The following is a 12,425-nucleotide window of genomic DNA, read 5'->3' on the forward strand; positions in this document are numbered from 1 at the left end:
TCATACCACTGCTGCCAGCTTGGGGATCATGGAGCCTAAGCTCTTAATGTTAGTGTTGTACCACGGGTCTACCATGCTCAAGTAGGAACCAAGAGTACAGGGGTTCCCCTTGGAATTACCAAGGGTTTCCTGGAGGAAGAAAAAAAAGGAAAAGGAACATAAAAACAGAAAATTACTCTAAAATGAATTGTATTTTCCCCTCCCTTAATCACCACCTTATCATGGTGGAGGGGTTAAGGTTTCCCAATTACTAGGAGCTGTGTTTTGGGGGGCAATTTGCAATTGTAATTTGCCCCAGGTAGGGCCTCTCATGCCAAACAAGTTCTACGTGAAGGGTCAGACAAAGTATTGTTGGAAAGATCCCTGACGACAAATACTCAAACTACCTAGCCCTGAGGGACACCAGAGACCTGCCCTGAAGCCAGGCTCGGGGATGGGGCCGGCCATCATGGTGGCTCACGCCAGCTTGCACCTAATATAATTCCAGTGGTGTATTGACAAGATGTTGGCTTACCTTGACAGAGGACCTTGGATTCATAGCACTGGACACAGGAATGTAGTAAAACTGAACATTAACTTTCACTGTGGGAAAAAATCTCCGAATTTCCCTTTTCCTGTACATATAAACCAAAGACAGAGTATAAACTGTATGTAGATTAAACACTTGGACAATACCAGAAAAAAAAATTGGGCATTTGATATTGAGCTTGTAGTGAATGAATAGTCTCTGATTTAGTCAGTTAAAGAAACAGAATGTCTTTAGTGACTACATGACATACACTACGTAAGACAATTGAAATAAGGTGTGAACATGCTACACCTGGCTTTCTATTGCTGTAAAAACTAGAACTTACTCAGAGGAACACGAATACCACTATATACAAAACCCCCACTATTTTCATTGTCAGAAAACTGTTGTACCAAACATGTTTAGCATAGTGCACCAATATCACCATTATGATCTCAGACGTGTGTCATGCCAAATTAAATGATGCCAGCTAATTTTTTTGACCATGGACATCTACAACTAGTATAAAGAATCCTTTTTCTTATCAGAATATTATGGGTTATCGACAAAAATTTCCATAATGCTGTGTCTGGATCTATTTTTTATGTTTTGCAAATGTTTGTTTTCTTTTATTTGATTATCTTGATTTTTACAGTAATCTTGACAAGAAATTATTATCCTAATATATCAGGCAAAATAACAAGCAAATTACTCTAAAAATTATCCATCTAAAATGGTTAAGGTTCCATCATTTCATAGTTTACTGTCTGTTAATGCTGTTACTTGGTTTGTCATAAGAAAGACCAAGAGACATGATAGCAGGCATATATCAGGTAGGAGAAAATTTATAGATCAAGCAATATACTCTATCAGATCAGTCACAAACAAATCTACTAAAAAAATTTCATGATGCTTTGAAATGCTGAGTACTCTCACTTGTAACTGTAGTATTCCTTGGCCAGGCGCCCCAGTATCCTGTCATCACCCATAGCCACTATCTTGGCAGTAAACAGTCTCTGCTGTTTGGGGAAAGGGCTCTGAATTGTGTTGCTTCCTGCCCGCCTCTGGAGAGTTGCACCTCTCGATTCCCGCCTTTCTCCACTGCCTCCTCCTAGGCTTGTAGGGTCGTCAAAAGATTCCTGCATTAGCTTCATGCCATCCTTCATATTTAGTTTCATCTTGATGCCTCCACGACGTGACAGCCTTGATGATTCTGATTCGCTTGGAGATGGAGAAGTTTCACTACCACACAGAGATAAGAATATAAACGTAGATAATTAGTTAAAAACATTAAGTTACCTGCAGTAAAGATTGATCCTGAGGATTACACAGTTTATTTAATGAGAATTTTCATGCTAAATTACATGTGAAACACTGGCTCCCTTTTGAACTGCCACCTTATCATGGTAGGGGAGTTTGTGTGCCAAAATGATCCCAGGAGCTATGTTGTCAAGGGCCTTATGCTCTTGGTATTGTCTCCCTTGGCAAACAGGTCCTGGGTGATGGGCCAGATTAAGAGAAGTCTAAAAAACCCAGTGACTAGAACAATATTGAAGTCTGTGACATCGCCCAGTATGGCATGATCGTATCATCCCTGCATCCAGGTTGGGTTGGGGCTCATATGCGAACCACTGGTGGCTGGGTCTCTGTCCACGGGGCCTGGCCGGGCTCAGCTTGCAAGGGCGACGTGGGCCCAACGTCTGGTGGACTCACCACATGCCGAGGGAGCCGTAGGGGACAGGTTCAGCGTGGATTGGGTGGCAGTCAACAGAATGGGGCTCAAGGACCGAATCTACGGACACATAGTCTGTCTTTTGGGACATGGAATGCCTAGATATAGTCGGGCTCACCTCCACCTACAGCTTGCGCTCTGGAACCCAAACCCTTGAGAGGGGATGGACTCTTCATTTTTCTGGTGTTGCCCAGGGTGACAGGCGGCAGCTGATGTGGGGCTGCTTATAGCCCCACTGCTCAGCCGCCATATGTTGGAGTTTACCCCTGTGAACAAGAAGGTCACGTCCCTGTGCCTTCGGGTTGGGCACAGGTGTCTCACTGTTGTTTCAGCCTATGGGCCAAACGGCAGTGCAGAATACCCAGTCTTCTTGGGGCCCCTGGGATGGGTACTAAATACTGTTCTTCTTGGGGACTTCAACACTCATGTGGGCAATGACAGTGAGACCTGGAAAAGGGCCACTGGGATGAATGGCCTCCCTAAATTGGACAAGAGTGGTTTTCTGTTATTGGACTTTGTTGCTAGTCACAGTTCGTCCGTGACCTTTTTTGAGTACAGGGATGTCCGTAAATGTGCATGGCACCAGGACACCATAGGTCTGAGGTTGGTGATTGACTTTGTTCTCGTATTATCGGACCTCCAACTGCGTGTCTTGAACAGTTGGGTGAAGAGAGGGGCAGAGTTGGAGTCTTGTTCACAAGTGAGGGAAGGCTGGAACGTGAGTTTGACAGACGAATCAATGCAGCAGCTGCAGTGATGCAGTGTTCTCCTTTGCGTGTGTCCTCGCGTCTTTGATGCACATTTTTGAGGGAAAAATGTGAAACACGATCCTCAGACAACCTGCGTCCCTGGGATTAAAAACACCGATGCTACCTTTTTCGGCCATATAATACTGGGAAAAAATATTTTTTCAGGAAACACACACGTAAAAAGAATTCCGCAATATAGCGACAAACCATTTATCTTATGATTTACGGTAATTTAAACGTTTACGAACCCTCCCCATACTGATATTAAATCACCTTCTATCTGTATTATCTTTTCCCACACGCTTATTGACTGTTTAAAGCACTTTTGTGGCTCACGAAAGTGCGCTGCGTTCCGAGACTCACGGACCGTAGCCACTTCCGGATGCCGACAGCCAATAGAATGTGCATACGGTAACACGTGACAACCTACTAAAAATCCGCAATGAGGTGAAGTCATGCATGTTGATGCGAAACTGGCGAGGGATTACTGTAGAAGTATTAGTTTTACCTTTTGGCTTGTTCCCATGATGGGCTCATGAAGACATTTTCCAGAGATGATGAGGGGTCATCAGAGCTGGGGGGCAAGTCTCTTTCAATACCACTGTCATTGGACATGACAGAGAGGCGAGTTATGTCAGAGGCCAACATATCAGTGGGAGGCTCACCAAGCACAGAGTCCTCATGTTCCTGGCTAGTAGAGCTGTGTGGAAGCCAGTGTGCCAATTCCTTCTCTGTAAACAGTTCAACATTCATTACTTACATGTGATTCAGAGGTCAATAATCACATGCAGCAAGGCACCAGTAGGCACAGGCATACTTAGCATGCAGACATATGCCTCATCATAAATTCACTACAGACATGAGATTTCTTTGACTTTCACAACGGTGTCAGATTGATGCATTCTTTATAAATTGTGGTTGGTTAACAAAACGGGGAAAAAAAGCATTCTACTGAAACAAGTAGTCTCCTTGTCTTCGTTAACATAGTTACTGTCAACCTTTGACAGTGTCAAATACTACAATAGGCTGTTTGATTAGTCTGCATGTTAAAATAGCCTCATTTTTCTATTTAAGTCATCTCCATGATTGAATAAATTTAATTTAAAATTATATAAAGAGGCCTCTCTAAGGTACCATCACCTTATCGTGGTTGAGAGGTTTGTGTGCTCTACAGATCTTGGGAGCTATGTTGTTAGGAGTGTTGTACTCCTGGTAGGGTCACTCAAGGCAAACAGGTCTCAAGTGAAGGGCCATAAAAAAGAAGACCCCATGAAAAACCGAAAAGGGACGAATGTGACCCTGCCCGGAGGAAGCCCAGGGCCCACGTCTGGAGCCAGACCTGGATGGAGGGCCCATCAGCGAGCGCCTGATGGCCGTCTCTGCCATGGGGCCCGCCGGGCTTAGCACAAAAAAGGCATGTGGATTTTTCCCGTCCCTGTAGGCCCACCACCCACAGCGCAGATCGATGGGGTCGGGTGCACTGCCATATGGGTGGCAGTAATGACAGGGGGTCACGACAGACCAGACCCAGGCGTCAGAAGCTTTGGGGACGTTGAATGTCACCTCACTGGAGGGGAAGGAGCCGGAGCTTGCGTTGGAGGTGGAGCGTTACCAGTTGGATCTGGTGGGGCTTACCTCCATGCATAGCTTTGGGTCTGGAACCAAACTTCTGGATAGGGGCCGGACCTTGTTTAACTCTGGAGTTGCGTCAGGCGTGAGACGCAGGGTGGATGTGGGGATACGCACAAGCCCCCATCTCAGCGCCGCTGTGTTAAGAGTTTTCCCCAGAGGACGAGAGGGTCGCCTCCCTACACCTTAAGGCTTTGGGAGGGAAAACTTTGACTGTTGTTTGTGCATATGCACCGAGTAGCAACTCATATTCTGCCATCATGGGGTCCCTAAATGAGGTCCTTCACAGGATCCCTGTAGGGGACTTCATTGTTCTTTTGGGGGACTTCAATGCACACGTCAGCAACGATGGAGATTGGGAGGTATGGCCTCCCTGATCTAATCCCGAGCAGCGTTATGTTGTTGGACTTCTGTGCTAGTCATGGATTGTTCATAACTAACACTGTTTGAACACAAGGATGCTCATAAGTGTACCTGGTACCAGAGCACCCTGGATCAGAGGTCAGTGACCGATCTTGTGATGGTATCATCTGACCTTCAACGGTGTGTTTTGGACACTCTGGTGAAGAGAGGGGTAAAGCTGTCAATTGATCCCCACCTGGTGGTGAGTTGGGTCCGCTTGGGGGGAACCTTTGAATACACCTGGTAAGCTCAAATGAGTAGTACGGGTGAACTGGGAACGTCTGGAGGAGGCCTTCAATTCACTCTTACGAAAGAGCTTCTTATGGGGACATCGAACCTGAATGGTCGATGTTCAAAGCTTCCATTCCTGAAGCTGCAGCTGAGAGCTGTGGTCTCAAGGTCTTTGGTGCCTCAATGGGCAGTGACCCTCGAACACCGTGGTGGACCCTGGTGGTCAAGAAAGTTGCCCGACTCAAGGAGGCTTTCAGGGGCACTTTGTCCCTAGGAACTCCTGAAGCAGTTACAGTGTACCGGCAGGCCAGAAGGACTGCAGCCTCGGTTGTGATGGAGGCAAAACAGAGGGTGTGGGAGGAGTTTGGGGAGGTCATGAAGAAGGACTTTAGGACGGCACCAAAGTTGTTCTGGAGGACTGTCACCTCAAGAGGGGAAAGCGGAGGACCATCCAAGCTGTATCCAACAAGGATGGGACACTGTTGACCTCAACTGAGGATGTCGTCGGTTCGTGGAGGGAACACTTTGAGGAACTCAAACTAACCCAACTGACCCATCCTCTGTTGCATAGGCAGAGCTGAAGGATGATGGGGGATTCGAATTATTCTCTCTGGGCAAAGTCACCAAGGTAGTTAAACAACTTCACGGTGACAAAGCCCCGGGTGATGATGAGATTCGCCCAGAACTTCTGACGGCGCTGGGTGTTGAGGCGCTGTCAAGGATGACACGCCTCTTTAACATTGCGTGGAAGTCTGGGACAGTGCCGAAAGAGTGGCAGACTAGGGTGGTGGTTCCTCTTTTCAAAAAGGGGGACCAGATGGTGTGTGCCAACTACAGGGGCATCACATTCCCCAGCCTCCCTAGGAGCTACTCCAAGGAGCTAGAAAGGAGAGTCCGGCCGATTGTCGAACCTCGAATTTTAGGAGGAACAATGTGGGTTCCGTACTGGTTGTGGAACAACGGATCAGCTCTGTACTGTTGCAGGGTAGAGTAGAGTGGCTGCCCCTTCACATCGACAGGAGCCAGCTGAGGTGGTTTGGGCATCTGGTGCGGATGTCTCTGGGGTGCCTCCATAGAGAGGTGTTTCTGGCACGTCCAGCTGGGAAGAGACCTCAGGGCAGACCCAGGACCAGGTGGAGGGATTATATCTCAGCATTGGCTTGGGAACGCCTTGGGATCCCCCAATCAGAGCTGGTGGATGTGGCCAGGGAAAGGGAAGTTTGGGGCTCCCTGTTGAAGCTGCTGCCCCCGTGACCCAAGTCCGGATAAGCGGTGGAAGATGGATGCATAGATGGATATATAAAGAGGTTACTCCTTGTTTAAAAATGTTTTAATCAAAAGCAATTTTTAAGGATGTCTTTTGGTATGATTGCTCGTCATTAGTTCATTAGGCCATTGTCTGCGTTTGAAAATAAGTTTTTGACCTGTCTCAAATGTTTCTCAAACAATTTTGCAGATTTATCATTTAACAAAGTTTTCAAATGAATTTTTCAAGAAAATGTTATCTTTTTTTCAGGTTTCTTCTCTTTATTAATTACAGTGTTAAGTAAGTGCCATTTTCAGCCCAATCTAGTTCAACTGAATAGTGCTGATGATTTCCTCTGGACACCCGGAAAACTGTTAAGAGCCAACCCATCGGCTACTCACTGATATCAAAGTCCTTCAACAGGTAGAACTTCATGTCTGGGTTAGGAATAGGGCAGCTGCACAGTGGTCCACCAGACAATGGCTCTGTATTACACACATACACACAAAGGAAGATAGAGAAAAACTATAACTGTCACACTGACACTCCAAACAAAAACCCCCCACCCCCCCGAGAACATCTATTCTAAGCTCTAGCAGGGTCTGACGATCATACACCAGTAGAGTGAAAAACAACAGAAATACACACAACAGCTTGAGCAACTGACAGTTCGTCTGACACACTGGCGCCATCTTCTCTTGTCTCTTTCAGTAGGTAGGATGAGTCAGTCAATTGTTAATTGTGTAGAAAATAGAGGATGTCATTGAAATGGATATCCAGAAAACACTAAAAATAAAGACCACTGTTACAGCCTTTGGGGGCAGGCATAATTGCAATATTTATTAAACTACAGTTGATACCACAGTTCTAATTAAAATTCACTGCATTAATTTTCACAGCTTCTTAATCATCTGTTATTAAGTGTTATTGCGTTATTAAGTGATCATGTATAAACTAGAAAACAGGCCTTTTTGTGATCTGAATATTATCAGTTCATAAACCTAGTGATAAAGGACTGATTCTGACTTCCAAATCAAGTCAAGACCATACGAGTCATGTACAGACTATCAATGTTACTCTTACATCCAATATCTCTTCACAACTAAATGTTAGGTTGTGATTCAGTGAGACATGTACAGAATTTTGCTGTTTCCTTATCAGAGATCCTACCTGAGTTTGTGGCACCAATGATTTCACGGTAAAGCTGCAGAAGGTGTCCCTTCAGAGCTCCACCCTCAATTCTGCTGCCCTCTTCCAAGCACTGTTCGAGCAACCACAACACTTTATGAAAGTATGGCTGGACGTCTTGGCCCATGTCCTATCCGGAAATACACAAAAATGTGCGTGAACATGCAGATAAGCTTATATAGAATCTGCATTCATAGCAAAGAGGTAAAGGGCCACTGGCTTGTATGCAAATGTGTTCCTACTTTTATCATTATATGACGAGGTGTGACTTAAGGATCAGAGCAAGAATACATTTCCGGTGATAGTCACATGAGTGGTTATTACCTGCAATCACTCAAAGTCTCCTAACATGCCCTACAAATGCTGATTAACCAATGAGGTCATGCAGATGTTTCAGTATGCATAGAGGTCATTCACATAACAGACTGAGCTCTAAAAGACGGCAGTCAGATATTTTAAAAGGGTTCCATTGAATGAACACAAACATTAAATCAAGATATCTAAAGACAGCTGTGCTCAGAAAAGAACAACATTCAAAGAGTACAGAAAAACCACAGTATAATAGCAGCACAACCATAGACAGTAGTACTTTATAATGCAAAGCTCAGAATATACAATTAGAACAAGAGAACAAAATATAATAGAACAGTAAAAGAATACTGTGCAGTCTCACTGACCTTTAGGGCTTTTGCCAGTTGCTGTCCGTGGCACTGCGTTGTTCCTAAAGCAGCCTGTATGGAGTGCAGGACCACATTACACATGTGATCTATCAGATCGAGGGATCCACCTGATGCTGAAGCATATACTTCAGTATTATCCAGCAGGAATTCTCCCAAAGAACCAGAGAAGATGTCTGGGTCAGCCAGAACAAAGATCCTGCAGAGATTGACTCAATGCAAATGATGTGATGGATAGAGAAAGCAACCTAACCCTATGCAGCAGTTTGAGGAAATACAATAACAATAATAATCACAGACTGCAACATCCCGCGACACCCCTGAATTCGAATTTTACCCTGACCCACCTGCATAGGTCAAAGATCAAAGCTAGTGCTCTGACCTACTTTCATAGATCAAAGCACTAGCTTTGATCTATAGTCTTACTCACGCTGGCCTTCTCCCTCAACTTTTTATCTTATCCGGTTCCTGAGTGTACAAAAGTTGAAATTTGACCTTGATGTAGTTTTCTCAAGGTCAAGGTCATCGTCTCATTTTCATCCCCTTTGCCACCTGAGTAATGTGCTTTTTGTTTCATCTCTCTGTCTGCAACGGTTGCGAAGATATTTGGTGGACTAACAGCCGAACGGACGGACGAACACACAAACACTGACCATTACAATATATCACCACTTTGAGGCGGAATGTAGTAAAAGTGAGTACAAGGAGATGCAAATTTGTGACTCACCTCTCCTGGAAAGGATAATGATCATTTTTTAACCTCTGTTCTGCTGTGAGCATCCTCTGGTACAACAACCCTATAGAACGAGCCAGCATTCCATGAACATTTGCATATTTACATTTTCTCTTATCATGAGTGATATTCTTCATATGACACTGTGTCTGACCGGCTACTGGGGTCTCTAGGATTAATTTTTGTCAGTCTTGTATTTGTGTAACTCTATATCTTTACCTCTGCACCACCTTCAGACTACATTTATCTATTGGTGTGACTTAAACATTGTCTTTGCCTTGCGTGTGTTTATATATATCTACAATTAAACTATTAAAACAAAAGATACGTAAGTGAATAGTGCAGTCAACACAGTTCACACTGTGTGTTTCATTTAAAAGATGCCACTGATTGTGCTGCTGGAACATGTTGTTCCACAGTATTAAAGGAAGAAAAACCTATTTTGTCAATTCTAGACTGGCTCTCCAAACAAAGAGTATAAAATTACCTGGAACAGACCGTTCAGATTTGATCTGTTTTGTGTAGCTGTAACCTACATTGCAGTAGGGATTAGGGTAGGTCAGGAGTTTTCTACAAAAATCATGAACTCGCTTGTACAACTCGTCTGGAATGTAGGCTGTCTGGAATATCAATAACACATCACACACAGGTTAGAATAACAATTGTGATTTACCTTGTCCAGCTAATGAGTGATTATCATTCGTGTAACTCAAAAATATAACAGAGATCAAAAGGTATGGCCTAGCTGGTGGGCCTGTCCATGCATTATAGATGGCAGTTTTTCTCTGCATATGGTTTCAACAAGGCTTACCAAATATACTTAGTCACAACCCAGTACCAGTTGAACATTTGACTGGGCCTATATATATATCACCTGTCATAGCCCAAAAACAGATGAACACTACCACAGGTTATAAACAAACACTGTCTGCTTATGTTTCCAGAGTCACTGACAATTTGTTAATGTATGGATTGATTGAACAGTGTGAACTGTACCTGAATTATGGCATACATCAGTGTGTGGAGCAGGGGGATGAAGCTGTGGCGAGAGTCCGATTCCTCAGCCTGCATGGAAAACATACTTTAACTCCACCAAATACTTATTATTACTAAATACGGGTGAAATATTTGGACAATTAACATAAAATAATCCACTCATTAATTGCCAATAACAACATTTATCACCCAGCATTTTACGTCTGCCTTACGCAGAATCTATGGTACAGACAAATGCATATCTAATGAAGACATCTTATAAAAGTAGTGAAAAAAATTGTAAACAGTGAGATCAAGCACCTTCTCCAACTCGCTGATCAGTACCCGCACCAGAGAGAAGCTGCTACCAGGACTGTTTTGAACCTTCTTATGAAGTGACCATCTCAGCATTCCTGTGCAGACAGTTAAACACACATGCAAGCCATGAACACATGCAAGAGTTCCTTAACAGTAACACAAACTTACTAAATGTGGCATACATTTCTCCAGTGTAGTGCTAACCCAAAATACATCTGTTTAGTACAGGAAGAAGAAACAAATAGTCTGCAGCACAGAATAAAGATAGCACGCTGATGTATTTTTAACTGCTGTGAATGTGAATGAATATTATGAAGATCACAAAGTTGTTCTATTTGACTTTGCCATTCAAAATCTTATTAAAATCTCTTTATTGTGCAAATAATGTTATAATCCAATAATGGAAAAAAAATGTTTATAAGATTACATATGCTACCTATGAGCAGAGCTGCATCAGACCTAAGAAAAAAAGTCTCAGTGCTTGGAAGTAGATCACATCATACCTTTTTTAAAACATGAGTCCATGTCTGACTTGCTGTCCAGAAAAACCTTGATATTTTGGTAGAGCGCTTCTTCCGACACTGTGGGGCAATCACCAGCTGATGCAGGAATTGAAGCAACAGGGTTTAAGAATATGAAAAGGTTTTACTTAACCAGTTTCTTTTGAAGTAAGCACATACACTCTAATACACTGTAATAAAAAAAACAACCTGAAATAAAATAAAGACATGTTTCCACATGATAACAAACATATTTACTGTGTGGTTTTGTACCTGTTGGCTCCATGCTGCTCATACTAGCTGACTGAAACCGGGTTGCGTTGCTGGTCACGTTTCACATTTTCTGTGGGTCTATTAAGAATAATCAGAAGGAGGAAATGGACAGGCCATGTCAGAGTCATTCTGACAACTCTATGATCAAAATTTGTATATGTAGGTTCCACACTCCTTCAAGAGTGGGTAATTTGAGAGCAAATTGCAAAAATGCACAGAAAATGAGGCTGATTACAACAAATGGACACAAAAAAAAATCATTCTGAAACTTTTTACATACTTTCTTATTCCATCAAAATATACATGTCCAAAATGTCCACAAGCAAGTCTCCATTACATCAACTAACATTAACACTAAGTCTTCTCAACCCTTTCCCATTCTGAAATCTACCACTGAAACATAACTTACCTGCTTCTGATAAGGAAGAAAACTGTGTTGCAACTACATCCACACAAACACAAACTTTACGTGACGGGCCAATAAAGAAAGAGGGAGGGAAAGGGAGGGGGAGGGATAGAGACAGCGAGAAACCAGGAGGGGGTCAGATACTTTTTTTGTCTAAATATAAAAGATAAATGAGAGGATTCTTTCTTTTTCATACCTTTTTTTCCCCTCTTCTTTCAAACTCAAAAAACACAAGCAACAATTCATTGATCATGTTGGTTGACATGACTCACTGCACACACAAACACTGTGCAGACACATACGTGCAAAAAGCGTATGTGACTTTTAATCTTTGCAAATGTGCAAGCTTGCATTCTATTTTAACCTTTCTGACAACAACCGCTGATGTCGTGTACGAGCTGATACACACACACACACATTTCCTCTCTACCAGAATGAGTGGGCAGACAGTCTATATTTAGACAGATTGACACCCAGAGGGACTAAACAAGTGCTAAGTCAAAGACAGCGAGATAAAAGGAAAACAATTTTCCAAGGGGCAGACGACTGTCACAATGCTTGCCTGGGAATAGCAAAGTCTCCAGAATGTTTTCAGGAATAAAGGAACTCTTTAGTGAATCCTCCCAAACCAAACAACACAGCTGTACTAGTTTAATATTAAGAGGCTAAGATATAAAATGTGCATCCACATACTCTTGTAATAATGACAGAAAGTCAGAGGACATTACCATGAGCTCACCAGTTCAAGCATTTTATCTTTTGACTTGTCAAAGCTGTGTTGTTCAGCAACATCCACCTTTATTATTTTGATAAAGCACACTCATAGGGGCAAGACACTCCTTGATTTGTAGACACGAT

At 43.1% G+C, this 12,425-nt stretch overlaps 1 protein-coding gene across 10 annotated transcripts in view; it reads right to left on the reverse strand.

The window, feature by feature from the left end:
* Positions 1–12,425, reverse strand: part of LOC137600172 (phosphoinositide 3-kinase regulatory subunit 6) — a 65,965-nt gene that overhangs the window by 48,652 nt on the left and 4,888 nt on the right. For 6 of the 10 annotated variants that reach the window (XR_011036911.1, XM_068321630.1, XM_068321628.1 and 3 more), the window contains exons 2-14: positions 11,162–11,239; positions 10,892–10,987; positions 10,392–10,483; positions 10,092–10,160; positions 9,583–9,715; positions 9,090–9,159; positions 8,363–8,561; positions 7,668–7,815; positions 6,899–6,982; positions 3,498–3,720; positions 1,445–1,750; positions 515–614; positions 7–129 (exon numbers count right to left, since the gene is read on the reverse strand). Coding sequence is in view for 9 of the 10 variants with exons in the window: in XM_068321630.1 (XP_068177731.1) it covers positions 7–129; positions 515–614; positions 1,445–1,750; positions 3,498–3,720; positions 6,899–6,982; positions 7,668–7,815; positions 8,363–8,561; positions 9,090–9,159; positions 9,583–9,715; positions 10,092–10,160; positions 10,392–10,483; positions 10,892–10,987; positions 11,162–11,183 (1,665 nt within the window). In the remaining variant the exon portion in view is untranslated. The other 4 variants (XM_068321631.1, XM_068321632.1, XM_068321627.1 and 1 more) reach the window with 3 other exon arrangements.

The sequence above is a fragment of the Antennarius striatus genome, chromosome 8 (assembly GCF_040054535.1).
Source record: "Antennarius striatus isolate MH-2024 chromosome 8, ASM4005453v1, whole genome shotgun sequence".
Taxonomy (NCBI): domain Eukaryota; kingdom Metazoa; phylum Chordata; class Actinopteri; order Lophiiformes; family Antennariidae; genus Antennarius; species Antennarius striatus.